The sequence below is a fragment of the Nematolebias whitei genome, chromosome 20 (assembly GCF_014905685.2).
Source record: "Nematolebias whitei isolate Nwh7 chromosome 20, NemWhi1, whole genome shotgun sequence".
In the NCBI taxonomy this organism is placed as follows: domain Eukaryota; kingdom Metazoa; phylum Chordata; class Actinopteri; order Cyprinodontiformes; family Rivulidae; genus Nematolebias; species Nematolebias whitei.
The window spans coordinates 24,163,636-24,182,059 of record NC_056517.1 but is presented as its reverse complement, the minus strand read 5'-3'; the positions used below and the strand labels follow the sequence as shown (position 1 = coordinate 24,182,059).

Sequence of the window (18,424 nt, the reverse complement as noted above, 5' to 3'; positions counted from 1 at the left end):
GAAATACAATCAAATGGGCACCAGGGACTCTGAAAGGAAGAAGCAGGTGAAGATAATTGATGGATAAACATTTAAAAAAAAGTTTTAAAAAGCACTTAACATGTTTACTTGTTGCTGACTGAGACTGCACTGCCCCCTACAGGCCACAGCATGCCACTGCAACCAATTACAAACCGTGACTCAACATTTCCACCATCATCGAGACGCCAGCCTCCCAGCAGCTGCAGTGGTTTCAATGGAAAACAGAATGACAGAACAGATGCTACTTTTATTTCATTTTTATACAATACATAAAAAAAATATATAATTTACAACAAGTTTTAATGAACTGCAGATTATTCAGACGACGTGCTGGGGTTTCAGTTCACCCGGCTCTTTTTCAGCCTGGAGGCATCAGCTGACGCTTTACGTTTACGTGACGGCGTGTCCGGATCTTCTTCAGCCGGAGCTGCAGCCAGACGGTACAGCTCCATAGGTGGGGTCGTCTCCTTATAGAGGCGAGACAAAATAAATCTGCGTCACATTTACCACCAGTATTAATGCAGCTGTTAACACCATCTTTCAAGACAATAAACAAAGGTACCGGTTTATTTTATCAATACTTCCTGTATAAATGAACTGAAGAGTTGCGTTCTTACCTGCATGAGGTAATCTGCGATGTACTCTGGCTTTAAGCACTTCACTCCGTGTGCACTCGCCTCCGTGACGTCCACTCTGAAGTCTCCGGGTTTGAGCCGACTGAAGTCTGCGAACAGATGTGTGGCCTCTTTGTAAAACGACGGGGAGGGACTGGGCAGCGCCTGAAGAGACACAGCAGGTTAAAACTGGGACCATTATAGAGGCTCACAGGTGTAAAACACAAAAATACATTTCAGTAAAGTTTTAACTGATATTTTATGAACTTCTACAGCTGAGCGCACCAACATGAACCGTACTTCAGAAGAGAGCTCAGATCATAGTTCATCTGGTAAATACCTTTTATTATTGTAGATGCCCTTTTAAAACAAAATAAAAGATCATATAAGCTGTGCAGAAAAGAATGTACAAAATACTATTTTCTTTGTAGAAGCTTCAACATAAATGGCAGAAGGAGCAAATATTTCCTTAAAACTGAGATAAAATGTTCAAGTCACTTGAGTTCAGAAACTCCAGACTGTGAAACTGAATGTTTCTGTATTCACTGATGAAAAACAAAAAATGCACGAGTCAACGAAGTGAGAGATAGTTAACAGACACTTTTAACTTGTATTCATCAAGAAAGAAGACTTGTGCTAATTTCCTGGTTGCTCTCAAACTACCACCTTACTCTAGTCTGGCGTTGAAGAGAAATGACGCTGCTAAATAAAAACATGGTTGTGAAATACGACTAAGAGCTTTCCGGTCTGGAGACCAAATAAAAGCAAGAACAACAAGAAAGAAACGTTTAGTTTGGTGCCGATTGTAGCAGCAGCCTTAAGGGCCCTGTATACTCCACCCGAAGAGGAGAAATCGGCTCTCAATGACGTAGTTGTGTGAAGAAAATGACGTCATTTTGTTCTCACAGCAGTTTCTCAACACGAGGCCCGGGCTGAACGTCTTCTCACAGGCGTGCACACCAAGTGATTTTTGATTGGTCAGAAATTTGTTGGCGTGTTCGTCAACGCGGAAATGTGCTCGGACATTCAGCTGTACGACTCTTCACTAAATTAGAAAGTTCCTGGAGAAACTTTGACGGGGACTGCCTATTTATTATTAAATTATTACTAAAATAAATATTAATATTAACAATTACTAATATCAATAATCAATACTAATTATTAATATTAACATGTATTAATATATTGTTAATTTATTAATTATTATTGAAATATTAATAATTAATATTACTAATATTCATACCAACTAGTTCCTGGAGTTGGTGAAATATTGTGTCTTTGGTCACAAATTACGTCGCCATGGTAATTCGAAATGCCAATAAAAGTAATAGCACACATCACAGGGCCGAGCCAGTCGTTTTGATATAACTTTTGTGGGGGTAGACATTGTGGTTTGGGCCGTATTAACCGAGATAGAAATGTAGACACGATTCCAAGGTGTAGAACAATAGCATGGCAGGCACCAACAAACCTTAGCTCCACCAGACTGCAGCAACCGTCTGAAGCCCGACTCTCTGCTCTGGTCGATGTTCAGCATCACCGTCCATCCACTGAAAGCTCCCTGAAAAACAGCTACAAATAATCAGCGTTCCTACATTTGTGCCTTTTCTCACTGGAACATTCTGAAGTACTGTACTGGTACAAAACTGTGATGTGAAATAAATATGAAAAGATAAAAATACAGCTTAAAGAACTAATGTGACCTCTGACCTGCTGTTGTTTAGGGAAAGTAAATTTCTTATGCATCACGAGAGACATTGATCTCTGAACCACCTGGTACACACCTTCTGTTCAGAGCTTCCCCGCAGAGCTTTTCTCCAGCGCATGGCAGCTAATGCCAGTCGTCTCTGTTGAGAGGTGACGGAGGGTAAAGCATCTAGGATGGAGCTGCTGCCCCATTCGTACTCATCCTCCTGAATCACAGAAAGACACGGAAACTAAGAGAAAATTCAGCATAAAGAATACAAACTTCCATCATGCAATGACTTCATAGTAACGGCTTTGCAACTTGCTGCTGATGCTCTAACAATGACTAAAATTATGAGCTGCGTTTTCAGATTTAATTTTTCGTCTTTGAGAACATTTCTGTCAGGCTGCAGCAGAGTGCTGCCAGATTTACTGTCAAAAGGTGCCGCTTTGTGCAACATTTACGGTGACCACAACAACAAATCTTGCATTCCATTAGACTATGAAAATATAATTGCACATATAACTGAACTCGTGCAGCAACGAAGCGGAGGAGGAATCGCGGTCGGTATCTGACCTGGATGAAGTGACCCACTGAGCGGCAGGCCTCCAGGTACGAGCGGTGCAGGATCCATTTACCGGCCGCCATCGCTGCCAGATACTTCTCGTTACGCAGCGGACTCCCTACGATGATGTGCGAGCAGCTGGGGTCAAAGGACTGCTTGTCCAGGACGACGCCACCTACAGTTCGAACAGGGAAACAGAGACTCCATGAGACGTACTGAGGTTACAGCCTAACATAGCATGCATGACAAATAAGCATAAACACGGTATCTGCAGGTTTCAGCATCACTAATTAAGACTTTTTAGACTTGTAATGACACATTGAAAGAAATTTAAGACCAAAAAAAAAAACTATAAATACAAGTGATGGTTGAGGGATCAAGCGGTATTACGGTCAGTCATAACAGGTGAGTCAATGAGACACGCTCAAGTTTAATTGTTTGTTTACTGAACATAAAGTGATGCTCGGTGCGCTCTGGTTCAACAGCTGTAAGAACAAGTGCAGTTATTTGGTTGGAAACATCCGACACATCTGCTGAATACGCTCAGACTGAGGCTCAGTTGTGTCTTTATCTACAGTTTTGCCTTCAGACACAAAGACGTCGTCCCCAGAGAAAAACAAATACGTATGAGATTAAATAGTCCCAGGGATTAAAACTGAAAAACATCTTTAGACTGAAAGTTTTTCTACATCCAGAGGTTACCCAAGCATCAGCAACTCCCCCATCCCCCGCACACATGCACACCAATACCTGGCATTCAAGAGCTTATTCCTGCATACACGTCACGTCCCAAAGGTTTTCACGTAAAGAGGAGTATACGGAGTACATGACCTTAGTAAAAGTACACAGTATAATGTTCTCTAATGTGTTGACGTTGTAATAAGTCTTTAACCTGCAACATCTGGATTCTCAAGACCAACACCATTCTGAAGGAAGAGACGGTCTTAACAACTTTTCTTTCGTTTACTTTTATGTCATTTCAATGTTTTAAATTGAGTTGTCAAATATATATATAAATATAGATAAAATATTTAAATATAGCATGCAGAACATCAATTAACTGATTTTTTTTTTGTTTCGTCAGACTGACAGATTTATCTCCTAAAATAAAAAATATAAGCTAATTTTAAAAAAGGTCAATTAAATTTACAGGATTTCATCTCATGTAGTCGTTTAATACTATTTATGTTTCATATTAGATCACTCACTGAATTACATTTAACACAGTAAAGTTACCTCTCAGTATGATAAAATCAAGTTTAGCTCATCCAAACAGTTCCAACTCCTTGTTATTGAAATTAATTCTTTAGATATTTAAGATAAACTACAAACACCTGAATCTGACTCTCACAGAGAGAACTACGTGAGTTTGGGTGAAACAAATACAGGTAAACAGAGACATCTCTCTCTCTCCTAGTCTTCTAGCGTTAATCGTTTCATTCTAAAAGCTAAAGCAGCAGACGCAGTCCGTTTCATCTGGAGACTCAGGCTGCACGCTCCTGTGGTGGCGCTCTCGCTCTCGCTCAGACCAGGAGTTTGGTCACGAGCGCAGGATGGACATGTCTGCACGATGATGACGACTCTCCAAACGTTAACATTTAATACAAAGTTCGATTCTACATACACAAGATCTGAGGAGGTTGGGGATGATGGTGTTTCAGTTCTGGTGTCTCCCCCGGCTGCAGTGAATTGGTCACGTGCGCACACATGCGTTCAATAATGTATTACATCATCACCTTGGGTTAGGGTAGAGAGGTGTCCTCCAGCACTGACTGCTGCTCTCACCTGCAGTCTCTCTGCTCTGGACTCACCGTGTATCAGACAGCACGACCCGCTCTGCTCTGACTGGGTAAAACTGTGGCTCTGGTTTCTTAGTGGTTGACAGCAGCATCATTTTAATTTCTGTATCATTAGATTGGATGGCTTGAACACTGACTCCCTCATTTTTACAAAAATCCGTCGCAGCAACAGAGAACTTGAAACCCCCTGACCTTTGAGTAACACATTTAAGACCGACTTACACAGTTTTTAATAAATTTAAGATATTTTAGGCCTTAATTTTACATAGATGAATTGAAGACTTTTTTAAGGATGTGCGAACACCCTGATAAATATAAAAATATAATTCTGGCTCGACAACTGTTGAGTCAAGACATTGAACCTGACGTGTCGACTGAGTAAGGCAAGTTTCTTTCAGCTGTTCACTTCTTCAGGGGTCGCCACATCGAGCAAACTCACATGAAAGGTTTGGCAATTGTTTTACACCGGATGCCCTTCCTGACGCAACCTGGGCTCGAACCCGCAACTTCCTGATTTCAAGATGGCAGTGACCACCACTACCACAGCCCCACATGTTAACTTAGTGAAGACGTGCTGATCTTAACATTCCAACATCTCGCGTTTCACTAACTAACCAGTGATAAACATTATGAGCTCATGATATTATTGACAGAAGGAACGTTCTGCTTCAAGCTCCTGTTTGAAACACTCTCAGATCTTCTGTTAGACGGGGGACTCACCGAGCTCTTCTATGAGCTGACTGTAATCGATGCGCTCCTGAGGGCTGAGGGAGGACAGCTGAAATCTGGGCGGCTGCTTTTCTTCCCTTTTCTCCTCCTGAGAGAAATAAAACTCTTTATTTGCAGCGACAGCTTGTTTTCAAATAAAGATGAGGAACTTGCAGTAGAAAGGTCAAACCCTGGACAGCTGACATGTTAGAAACAGCTTGATTTGTATCGTTTTGTTCCTCGTTACGACGTTAAACCTTCACCTGAGGCTCGGGTGCGACTGGAGGTTTGGCGAGAGGAAAGGCGATGCTGGGAGCTTTAGGAGTGAGGATGTCACCTTCTGGCTCCTCTGGTGGGGGCGTCATGACCTTCTGACCCATCTGCTGGTTAATAACCTCACAGGCCGCTGTGATGAAACAAACACGTTATACCCAGTGGCTCTTCATCATCATGAATGTGAATGTGTCAAGTAAAAAACTTGAGTAAAATGCAACTATAGCTCGTTTTCAAACATTTATTAACAGTAAGTTAAAAATGCTTTGTAAACTAAAAACCAACTACAACACAAGAACATGCCAAACTGTTCAAGTCATAAATAAAGTTTTCAATCTTGATCAAGGATTCATTGAAGCAGGTTTATTAGACCACATTCATTTTAGTTGTCAGTGTGACCACCTAATAAGTAAATAAAAATTGTGTTTTAAGAGTAAAATCGTACAAAAACATTAAAAATGACACCACAATTCATTGTAAATGCACATCAACATAATAATCTGGCATTAAGTTAAATATCAATCTCATATTCTGGTGTTTTAGAATAATTGCATTGTTCTTCTGAAACACTATTTAAAAATATTTATTCAATAGTAAAAAAGAAAAACAATTCACCTGAATTAACTATAACACAGTTTAATTTAACCTGTGGGAGGAAACCGGAGCACCCGGAGAAAACCCATGCATGCACGGAGAGAACATGCAAACTCCACTTAGAAAGGCCCCTGGACTGAGATTTGAACCAGAAACCTGCTCTCTGAGAGGCAGCAGCTCTACCAGTTGCACCAAGAGATCCAATAATTTTGTCTTTTTATGATTTTTCAGCCGAGTTAACTTTAAATGTTTTTCTTTTTTTCCATTTACCCGTTATTTATCCAGGTAGTCTCATTGAACCACGAGAACTCATTTTCAAGAGAGACCTGTTTAGGGAGCAGATGGGGGTTAAGGGCCTTGCTCATGGGTCCAGAGTGGGGCGAATGAGGGTGGGGGCAAGTGTGGGTGCTTCACCTACCCCACCCACATTTTTGATGTTGTCGGTACCGGTGCATGAACCGGCGATCTTCCGATCACAGGCCCACCTTCTCTAACCTCTGCGCCACCACTCCCACTACTATTTAATAAAGTCAAAGTGAAAACAGGATTTCATGATAAAGCCGGCACCGTTTATTTATTTTTAATCTTCACTGATAAAAAAAACTTTTTTTTTTATACACAAAATGTTTTTTAAAAAATATCCTGATGCATGCTCAATAATCCAGGTAGAAAAATCTAAAAAAGTTAAATCTGGTCCTCTGGACATTCAAAAAAAACAAAACAAAGCAAATCAACAAAAAAATGTAGAAACGTTTCGTCTCTCATCCGAGAGACTTCCTCAGTCTGAGGAGCTGTATTCAGCCCAGTCTCTTAAATCGCACCGTCTCAGAGTGGATCAACCAGTTTTGCTGCTGACAACCAAAACCAGCTGATCACATGCTCAAGAAGGACCATCAGCATAACAATGGATCATTAGCACACTGATGGCTGTTTACTGTTCACAGAGGGCTGAGTGATACTAGCAATCACAGCATTGTTAGAGGGGGACAGTTGAACCCGGAGGCCTCCACCCCTGTTTAATGATGGACGATTTCTTTTCACAAAGATGGCCTCCTTTACTCATCTCTCAAACCATCGTTCCTCTCTGTCCAGGATGTGAACATCTTCATCCCTGAAAGAGTGACCGCTGGCCTGGAGATGAGTGTAGACCGCAGAGTCCTGGCCTGATGATGTTGATCTTCTGTGCTGGGCCATCCTTTTGGCCAGTGGCTGTTTTGTTTCCCCGATGTAAGACTGATCACAGCCCTCCTGACACTGAACAGCATACACAACATTACTCTGTTTGTGCCGGGGGACTGGATCTTTGGGATGAACCAGTCTTTGCCATAATGTATTTTGGGGTTTAAAAGCCACTGGGACGTTATGTTTAGAAAATAACCGTCTCAGTTTCTCTGATACTCCCTCAACATATGGAATGACCACTGGTCTGGGTCTGGGTTCCTCCTTTTCACCTGTTGGCTGACCGGAGTCCTGTTTGGGTTTCTTCTCTGCTTTCAGGAAGGCCCAGTTAGGATATCCACATTGCTCTAGAGCAAACATTTGCAAACTGAGGTGTACCGCAAACCCACCCACACTGACCAGTATTTGCAGTTTGACTCCCATCACCCTTTGGAGCACAAGTTAGGAGTCATCAGGACTCTGTATCACAGAGCAGACAGCGTCCCCACTAACTCAGGAGCCAGGCAGAAGGAGAAATCCCACACAAGACAGGCTCTAGCACGCTTCACCTGGTCTGCAGCTCGTACGATCCTCCACGGCGACTCCACTCGCTCGTCGGTCACCAAACACAAAAAACGCCTGGACTTCAGAATTAAACACGGTGTTATCAATATTGTTTTTAAAATCTTAAAAATAGATCCAGCCGCTGTTCCGAGTTCCGAGAAATTGCAAATGGAGGATCGGTGAAAAGTTTGTGAGATCCAGTGACTCCTCCCCCTGACCAATCAGTGTCCTGCATTCCCGTTTCGGCCCAGAGTCAGCTCGACTCGGCTCAAACGGTCCCACCAGAGAAGCAGGGACAAAAAAAGGTCCAGAATCAGACTGGAATCAGTTAAAAAAATACTGGTGGAACAGGGATCTTTCTGTGGCGAGCTGAGCAGAGCTGGGTCCGAGTAGAAGTGGTGCAAATGGGGCATTAGAGACAACTGAGACAAACACAAGTAAAATGCCCTCAAAAGTGATGTGGAATAAGGTTGGTGAATTTACCAGTAACTTGCTTGTCGGACTCGTTGGCCTGTTCAGGATCCCAGGCATGTTCTGTGTGTTATTGTTATTTCAGATTAAATATCTGTTCTTGCACTTTGTAAGATACACTTATAAATAAACGTGACTTATAGATTGTTTTTTCCTCTTTGTGAGGCATTTTTTGACTGATGCGACTTATAGTCCAGAAAATACGGTATGTGCACACACATGAATAATCAGCCGCTAGGATGACCCAAAAAGAAAATGAACAATTCAAATAAATGAACAAAAAGAATATGTCTTACCTATCTCCACCAGCTCTGAATCAGTCATAGAGTCCCTAAACTGTGAGCTGGCTTCTTCAGTGGGAGGGGGTGCAGGGGGGAGAGGGTCTGAGTGCTGCGACGGACTGCCGGGCCACTGTAAATTATCAGCCAGCTTGGCCCTCTCCTCCCTGGCTGTCGGGTCATCCCAGACTATCTGTTCACTCTGAGATGGTTCTGTGTTTACATCCAGAGCGGCTTCTCTGGACACCCTGGAAACACAACGCACGAGAAGCACCAACATTAATTCTTTAAGACGGTTAGTTTGGGTGCTATTTTCTTGTAAAACGATCTTCATTTCACACATTTAAACTTTCCTGCTGCTGTTAAAGCTCGTCACATTTTGAGTGCAAGGTCATTAAAGTTCCACCTAAAGGAGCTTTTTGTTTCTACCTCAGAGCTTCTAGAGTTCGTCTGTTCCCGGTGCGTCCAGCTCGGCTCCCGTCAGGTGTGTTGGAGCCGGACTCGGCACCGCCTGCGCCCATCCTTGCAAGTCTGAGAGAAGTGCGCCTGCCTGTCGTCATCGACATGATCTCCTGCAACTGTTTCTGCAGCTTTTCTCTCATTTCCAGAGTATCTGAAACACCAAATGCACTTTGATCCCCGTGCTTTTAAAAGAGCTCTTGTAAAGTGTGTTCACGTGTTTGGTGCAGTTAACAAGCAGCAAGGAAAAAACAAATACCCCAACCTGTTTTCTCTGTAGTATCAATGGTCTCGTCTGGATCGACCCCTCTGTTACTGACGGTTGCAGGTTCCTCTGCAGCAGTGAGCTCAGACTGACAAAAAAATAAATGCAGGGGTACAAAATGTAAGAAAAAAAAAATAGCACTGCATTGATCCGATATTTTATTAGACATATAAACACACAAAGACACCATCCAACTTCTTGTCCAATCAAAAACAACAAGATAAAAGATGTAAAAGATGGTCAGTTATAACATCTGACTTACCTTGTTGTGCTTTGGTTCTGAGGCGTCTTTGAGTTGTGTTGAAGGTGGAGGCCTCTGGGAGCTGCAGGGCACCTGGCTCAGGTTTAGGCTCATCTTGGGGTTGTAGGTGAACGGGTACAGGGACTCTGGGACGTGTCTCTGCTCCTCAGCACACTGCACAGAAAGACGTGTTTGGTTGGTGGATGAAATGCAAATATGCATTCAAAAATGGGTTAGAGCATACATTCTTGAAATAATCTGTACAAAATGAAAATACTAACGTTGATTTTTACTATTCAGCGTCCTGCTCTTATTGATGAGATCATCATAATTATTTATAAACGTAATGTCTTGGAAGAAAACGCAGTCCAATTACCGTATATATTTTTACAAAACAAAACGCTATAAAGCACCGGGAGGTCACGGTGGTCCAGATAGACAGGACTTACACCGTGACAGTATTATGAGAGTAATGGATGAACAAAACAGCACAAAGGAGATAAGAACAAAACTGCTCATGACTGTCATCACAACAGAAAAACATTAAATGGAGAATTTCTTTAGATTACTTATTTTCTTGTAATATTTGCAGTGACAAGGGAAAATGATCAGATACGATCTGATGTTAAATGTAGAAAAGTCATGGCCAGATTGTTAAAACCATGTTGCATAAAGTTTATTTTGTGCGTAACGTACAGCTTGCAGCCAGTACTGCGACACTATGTGCAGCCCCCTCTCCTTCACTCCTTTGTACTCGCGGGAGGTGTCCCCCACTCGGCCCTGGTAGATGTAGTGCGTCACTCTATCATCACAAGCCCACCTAGATAAAAACAGACAGGAAGTTGAACAGACTTCTTCTGCTTAGTGCTCAAACTTTAAAAGATTAAAACGATAGATTCATATTTTAAAGTTTTCTTTCTTTTAAGTCATTTTGAAACACAAGCTGATGCATTTGTTTCTTTTCATATAAAAACATTGAACGAGAGCATTTGTTCTTGAAATTTTAAGAAACAGTCTTGGGATCATCACTCGTAACATTATGACCACATTTTGAAATGGTCTCACAACGACAAGAGTTCTCCGTAAATAACAATTAGGGCTGCACAGTCAACATCAAATACTAATTATTTTCCTTTTCTGAATTCTTATCCCAATTTTTATATTTTAAAATGAAAATTATTTTTGCCCATCAAACCTGAAAAACTGTAAGTAAAGTTAATCCAAAATTCATTATCCTGTGAAAAAAAGATTTTGAAATTTCCTGCAGATTGTTCAGGAAAACCCTGGAGGTTGTGAGCGATTCTTTGAAAGATCAAAGTTCAAGCATCCAGGCAAAAAAATCCAACAAAAACAAAAAGTCCAACAACTTCGTTGGATTTTTTCCCTGGATTATTGAGCATGAACTTTGATGTTTTGAACCACTTTGGCTAAGTCTGCCTCAGAGGAGTCGATGGGGGAGAAACCATCTTATCACCATCAAACTGGTCGGCCCACTATGAGTGTGCTGCTTGTGGGACTGAGTTTGTTGCAGCTTCTCGGACTGATGAAGTCCTTTGGATGAAGGACGAAACATTTCATCACAAAGAAACCATCCAGATAATCTGACTGAACTTTGTTGGATTTTTTTGAAAGGTTTTTAAAAACAGTGCCAGTACCTGAAGTCAGCTCCAAGTGAGGCAGCGACTGCATTTAGCTCACTCTGCATTTTACTCAGTTTCTTCCCCACACAGACCACAACTCCACTCAGAGGGCCAGCTTCCTTTTGTGGAACCTTCAACATAAACATGATGATTATGATTGATTAAGTAACCAAACAGATACTCTGTGTGCATTCAGAGCAAAGCCTTTACATAAATCTGAACACTAAAAACCTTCTGAATGTAACTTTTTAAAAACATGAATGTGACAGATGTGTATGGGTTTACCTCCTTCTCTGTGGTCTTCTTCAGCTGGGGGCTTGCTGAAGCTGCTTCCATTTCTGAGACGTTACCGTGTGAGCTGTTGGCCAGAGCTACTTTCAGGTTCCTGTTGATGACATCAGTAAGTGGAGTTTCTACTTGTGGTCTTGGCTTCGATCTCCCACCTGGAGTCTCCAAAGCTCCAAGTGCATCCTTCAAGAAGAAATATGTATAATCACGTATTACTGGAAATCTGCTGCCATCGGTATAAATGTTCTAAGTCTGTTGCTCCTCTTTGAGGTCTGACCTTGACGTTAAACGAGGGCCTGAAGAGCTGATCTCTGCTCAGAAAGCGAGAAGGAGTGTCCAGCTGCAGAGGAGGCTCCTTCTGAAGCGGTTTCTTTCTGCTGTCCTGGTTTAGTTTGGGGGTGCTGAGGTCTTCTTTGGGCTTCATCTCATCCAACATAGAGCGAAACACCTTGCTCTGAAAGCGACCCAAATCCAGGGGGGTGATAGCTTTCCCACTTTGTGGACCAAGCAAAGGGACTTCAGGAGAAAGAGGAGCTGGTGGAGGCAGAATCGGTCTCTGAGAGCCGCCGATGAAGCTCTCTTCATCTCTCTCTAACGAACATGACAACATGAGATGTTGATACTCCAGAGACAGGAGACGATTAAAGACTTAACAATGGATCTACAATAAAACATATAAACAAAGATCTACCAGAGATGGATCTCTAACCTGGTGAGGCTGGAAGGTCAACCAGATATTTCTCCTCCAGTGCCCTCTTGCCCGTTCGAGCAGACTCTAGTATCCAGCGCATGGTGACGGCAGGAAACCCCCACTTCTTAGCCGCCTCGTACTTTGTGCCTTCAGGAGTCCGCAACACCAAATGAGTGCTGGCCAACATGCCTTTCTTCTGATTCGCCAGACGCACAAAGTAATCCTGGACACTACAGCAGGAAGTACGAAAAAAAAAAGATGAGGCAAAGGTAGTTGGGAAAGGGAAATCAAGACGTTCATAAAATTTATAATAATATAATAGTAAGCATACTTGGCTCCGAGGTGCTTGGCCAGATCCACCAAAGACTCCCTCTCTGCTCCGGTGAACTGGCTGACTGAGAGAATGCAGTCTTTGAGAGGGAAATGTCCCTCCCTCACAGGAACAGGGGTGAACAGGGGGTTACAGGGCAGCTCCAAAACACACTCTTTCTCCACACACATGGCCTGAAACCAAGACAGAAAAACAATTTTAAAGCTGCCTCAACCTTTTGAAACATATCAGAATTAAATGGACAGTTTGTGTTCCTACCAGCCAGGTATCAGTGACGACCTCGTCCACCGTGGCCTCCACGGAGCAGCCCAACAGAGGAACCACGGCGTAGTCGGCCACGACTCGAGTGCTGCCCGTTAGCACCTTCCCTCCTTGTTCTGTCACCAGCATCGAGAGCTGCGCCTCAGCTTCAGCACCAAAACCCACGAGAAGGAAGATTTTGCCAGAAAACAAGCCGTCCTGCAGGGTTGAGTCTTGTTCTGATCCTGGGTTGGGTACCCATGACTCAGGTTGTGGCTCTGCAGCTGTACTGATGGACTTCCTGCTGTGGTTTTCTGCTGCTGGAGGTGGCATATCAACTTAAAGACAAAAAAAGAACATTTCATAAACATTTGAATCTTAATAATTTATTATTCTGAGTATTAAATAGAGCCTGAAGCAGAGAGCCTAGATTCTGACCTACTGTAGGATCATCATCCATGTATTGTGAGAGTAGATCTTCCTCTGCCGTCTTCTCCCTGGGAGTGCTGGGGCTGAGAACCAGTGGACCGACTGAAGGTCGAGACTTTGGTGGGAGATGTTTTGTCGTGGGTACAGCAGCTGCAGCAGGAGGAAGACAGTCAGGGTGGAGGTATCCTTCTTCTGGAAGCAGGCTGCCTTTGGAGAAACTGTCCAGCAGCCACTGCACCGTCACTACGTGGGGCCTGGGAAGTCACATGCACTCATCATCAGCGACATGTTAGTCAAGATTCTCTGTCATCCAGGACATGGGAATTAAAAATGTAATTAAAACAAAAGAACTGGACCTCTATTCTGCAGCTGAATATGCTGTTTCACACCCAGGGAGCTTTATCAATAAAAAAATTAATCTGGTCCACAGAGGTGATGGGATCGTTTCATTTGCAGGTCCTAAACTGTGGAAACATCTGCCCACCTGTTTTTGAGCTTCATCTTTAAAACACATCTGTATTTACTGGGTTAATATTGATAGTTTTGCACAATTTAAATTGTTTTATTTTATGTTTGACTGTATTTTTAGTTGTTGTTTTGTTTGATATTATTTTTTACTATGTTTTGTTTTATGAGAATCACTGTGGCTAGCTGTTTTTAAGTGCAACATATATATATAATTTTGATTTGAAATACCTAAAGATAAGAATTAGAGGGAAAATGAGTATCAGAATTAACGTTCTACTGTAGGTTTTAGAAATTTGATATCTCCTCCTCTGAATAAACGTAGCTTTTCTTGTTTAATGGCTTCCTTCACTCCCCAATTAAAATTTTTTTTTTTTTTGTTTAAAGATGAACATTTCAGTTCTTAAAAGAGTGTTTCTTATCCTTGAGGTGCAGACAGACAGCTGAGTCTTGTCTTGAAAAGCTGGCTCTCCTGTGTTTAGCCAGGATGGACCGGACACAGACGGAGACAGGTCCATCCTAAGCACAAACACTCAAACACAAACTGAGCAGTGCGGTGCGCACAGTTCAGTTCAGCGAAGAATGTTTATACGTGTTTACTGGAAAAACTAAACAGCCTCTCCAGACACATGATTCAACATGCAGGTGGAAATCTGATAGGATTTCAAGTCGAAGCACCTCTAAACTTGTTTCCCCATCAATGTCAGGAGAATTTTGGTCAAGGTCAAGGATGTTAATCACCAACTAACGTTCAATTATTGTTGAACCATGTGTGTGAGTTAGCAGAGAACTAGATAACAAGCTGATTTGAGGCTGCAGGCACAGCCGGTACTCCAAGGTCACCTCCGAGCTTGGAGGAGCTAAGTGATATAAAAACAAATCTCGCACATCTCGTGGCAGACTCTCGTGACTGAGCTCCAAGCATGTAACTTTTGTACATCTGTGTAAGCTTAATGTGACCGTAAAAACTGGTTAAATATCTTCTCGTGTCCTCACAGTGTGGCTTCTTTGAGTAAGTAGAATGAATACAGGATATCTATTTTTTATCCAACAATCAATATCAGATTTCAATATATCATTTATTTATTCATTAATTTTATTTTTTGCAGCCCAGATAGAAAAAAAGTAAGGATCCAGGACAGAATATTTAAAAGCCAAAAGACTTATTCAGAACAATGAATAACCTAATTAACCTAATTAGAAATTCTGTTGAAATAAAATGCTTTTTCAGCTCTGCATTCAACATTATATGTGCACATTTTTATTTATGCATGTCTGCTGAGAGCAAATATTAAGATAAAGTTTCTTTCATAGCAAGTCATCTACAATAAACTGAATATTTGATTGTTCCAGTGCAAACACTTCATATATAATTTTAACTTGACATTGACTGATTGTGTTGTGAAAACTTGTAATTCATGAATTTAAAAAAGTGTGATGATTCAAAAGGTCAAATATAGCACATCTTCAACGTATCAAATGATTCTAGAGAATACATTGTTTCTTAAAATAATTATTCTCTTTAATTCAGACCTGTGAGTTGCTTTGGAAAGAAAATGTTGAAGTTCCTGGTCCAGTTCTCCCATCACAACATGCGTGAGTTCTTCACTGGGCTGGTTGAAGCGCAAACCTCCTGCAGCGTTAACAAGTCGCCGCAGCTTCTCCAGCTTCTTCATCGAGAGACCACATAAATACAGCTGCCCAACAACACACAAAGAAGAAAGAAAACTCAAAATTGCAGGAACATCATTTATTTGTACAGCAAAAATATCCAAAATTTTAAAATTATAACCTCCATTTACCTTACAACCATCTAAAACATCATCTGCTGAGCAAGCGGTGAGATCCAGGTTGTCAATGGGGTCTGGCGTCTCCATACGGCTTACGGTGGCATTGGTGAGGGCAGTGTCATTTATTCCTATGCTAGTGCTGACAGAAATGTTGCTCAGACCCAATAGAGATGGGGCATCTAGGAACAAAATATAAAATCCTCATATTTTAGATACTAACGCTTTACAAAATGCACTCAGCATGATGGCAAATGTGTATAACACTGGAAAAGAACCAAAAGATGCATGTTAAATTTGTAGCTTACCTTCCCTCTTGGTGGTGTTGGTAGGGGTGGAAGTGTGCGGCCGAGTGGTTTTTGATGCCTTGGGTGCCACACTGTACCTGGTTTCATCCTGACAGAAGCCCTTCTCGATGCTGTCAAAAAGCCAGTGTAGAGACACACAATACACATTCCACTTCATGGCACACTCGAACTTCTGGCCTGCAACACAATGAATCCTCTCAGAAACGACAGTAGCATCAACAAAAACAGACTATTTAAGAAGACAGCTAGAATGAACAATTTGATCACTGACTGAAAATTTCTGATATTTTTAATTGGAACATTAAATTACGAGTTTCCCATCATTGCTAGCGACTTGCCTGTTGGTTCATTGACAATGAGATGTGTGCACTCGTTCATTTTGAGCTGGCCTGTGTATTTGGCTCCATGCTGCTCACAGAGTCTCTGCACCTCTTTGCGTTCTGTGCTGGAGAGGCCCGTCACGCAAACAGTACAGCCAAGCAACACGGGGCACAGATAGTCCTCCATTGGCAAGTCTGTATATCTGAAAAGACTGAAAAAGGTGGCAAGAGTCTTTTAAAAAAAATGCACTGAAACACCCTTAAGATGTACTTTTATAATTTGCTGTAATAACTTGGATTTAAAACAGTAAAGTTTTGTAAAGTATCTGAAGTTTGAAGAGGTTTACAAGGTAAACACGTTTCTAAAAATTTAACTATTTTCCAAGCTAACAAAAAGCAAAACTGTGCATCATTTTCAGCAGTGACACAAACACTCCTTAAAACTGAAGAAACCAGGTTAACATAACTACTGGTACATACCTGTCTTGTGATCTATCCCAGCAGGCTTTGGTCCATGTGGGCAGCAGGATGGGTTTACCTAAGTTGGCAGCCACAAGGTATTTTTTGCTTCCTACTTCTCCTGCAATCAGGTGTGTCACAGACACATTAAGATCCAGATAGACACGTCCACCCATGAGCTGCACCAGATCCATCACTTCTGCCTGCAGAAACAAACAGACATGTAAACATGTTAGCTTACAGCACTGCCTTGTGCTTTACCCTTGTGACATTTACTAATGTATAAAGAATCAGATCATCAGGACTAACCCGTGTTGCTTTGTCCAGATTAGTACAGGAAATAGTTACATCAGCCATTGCCATATTATACACAGGCGTCTCTGCTCTGGGGACACACCGCTGATGTTGGAGGCAGTGCAACACCACCAGTGGACTCACTATTCTGCAGCCAAGCTGAGAGACATTAAAAAAACACAAGGAATTTTAATATATATATATTATTCCAATAGCGTTTGCCATTTCAGAGTTTTTGAGTGACAGAACTGACTCAGACCTTCTTGCAGTGCAGGAACCCTGAAGAGGTGAAGTTGCTGAACACAAACAGAGACTTATCCTTCTGCTCCATCTGTAACACATCTTCTTCTTTGATGTTTTTTATATACTTATCAGACTGCAGCTCCAAAATAGCCTGTAGAAATGTGACATGTAGCTCATAACAGCAGACAAAGAAATTAACATTTAAACATGAATAAAGATCAAGCCAAACGGTGAAATTTACCTCATATGCTTTGACAGCATGCTCCGATTGTGATCCTTCATTTTCCACAAATTTCACAATAAACGCTTCGTTGTCTCTTTTACACATGTTGAGCTAGAATGACTAGAGAAAAGACAATACTTGTATTGCAATGTCTCTTAACAGCAGTAATAGCTACACATACAATGTTTTATTCAAACAGAACTTTGAAAAGGAAGCCTTATTAAAGCTGTCAATCATTGTTAGGTCGATAACACCAGCCAATAGTAAAATAATAAAATAGCAAACCACATTTACATACCTTATGGGTTGACTCTGATTGGTAGTAGATAAAAACGTTCTGTACTCTGACAGAATTCAGTAAAAAAGGGGATAATTTTAAACTACCGTAAATTTCATAGTTTCAGAAAGACGCCGTTAACTAAAGAGGTTAAAGTTTAAAATGTTTCAAGGACAAGTCAAAACCCCAAAGACACTACCGTCAACGACGTTAAATTTATTACACTTCTTATGTCAAGCAGTTCGCAAAAGACGTACTAAATTGAAGCCAAGTCATTGTTTATTATGTTCGCGCCTTTGGAGCGACTTTCGGTGTAACCTACTAATCTGTCCGACTGGAATCACGCAGCTGAAGGAAGGTGCCGCTTTCAACATTACTGTACTGGAAATTTTCTAAAATACTGTGCACGAATAAAATTTTTGTAAAAATATCAGTTTAATAAATAATAATAAATCAAAATTAATTTATAAGAAGTAGTGTTCCAATAAGGTGTCCCAAGTTTATTCATTAACCCCACTCCACTTCTCATTTAAGTATTATTGTATTTTTTTGATAATTCACAGCTATTTCAAATAATTAAAAAAAAGCTATCAAAGTGGTTTCAGAAAAAAAGTATCACAAAATTTTGGAAAAACATCTTTGTGGATTTGGAAAGCGTTATTACCCATAAATGCGTTTCTTTTTATAAGATTTGCATGAACCTGTCCCTGTTACTTATATTTAAAGTGACAT

At 41.3% G+C, this 18,424-nt stretch overlaps 1 protein-coding gene across 1 annotated transcript; it reads right to left on the bottom strand.

Annotated features, from left to right (window-relative positions):
• Positions 1 to 285: 285 nt before the first annotated feature.
• Positions 286 to 18,001, bottom strand: topbp1 (DNA topoisomerase II binding protein 1). Its single transcript, XM_037694326.1, has 28 exons — positions 17,714 to 18,001; positions 17,434 to 17,535; positions 17,209 to 17,343; positions 16,965 to 17,108; positions 16,677 to 16,858; positions 16,215 to 16,408; positions 15,877 to 16,053; positions 15,584 to 15,750; positions 15,315 to 15,478; positions 13,326 to 13,570; positions 12,906 to 13,165; positions 12,648 to 12,820; positions 12,335 to 12,546; positions 11,903 to 12,216; positions 11,623 to 11,808; positions 11,353 to 11,468; positions 10,394 to 10,517; positions 9,719 to 9,871; positions 9,457 to 9,544; positions 9,162 to 9,345; positions 8,751 to 8,980; positions 5,652 to 5,800; positions 5,407 to 5,503; positions 2,899 to 3,062; positions 2,416 to 2,548; positions 2,107 to 2,207; positions 639 to 800; positions 286 to 488 (listed from the first exon to the last, which is right to left on the bottom strand). Exons 2-28 carry the CDS (start codon positions 17,518 to 17,520, stop codon positions 360 to 362), a joined length of 4,470 nt encoding a protein of 1,489 aa, XP_037550254.1. The 5' UTR covers positions 17,521 to 17,535; positions 17,714 to 18,001; the 3' UTR covers positions 286 to 359.
• Positions 18,002 to 18,424: the final 423 nt, after the last annotated feature.

Bases quoted from the DNA above. Each gene is read 5' to 3' on its own strand.
- topbp1 (XM_037694326.1), bottom strand. From the start codon at position 17,520: ATGTGTAAAAGAGACAACGAAGCGTTTATTGTGAAATTTGTGGAAAAT. The intron at 9,872-10,393 runs GTACGTTACGCA...CTTTCTGTGCAG, and splicing joins CGCAGTACTGGCTGCAAGCT to TGTGCTGAGGAGCAGAGACA. The intron at 8,981-9,161 runs GTAGAAACAAAA...TTGTGTTTCCAG, and splicing joins CGAACTCTAGAAGCTCTGAG to GGTGTCCAGAGAAGCCGCTC.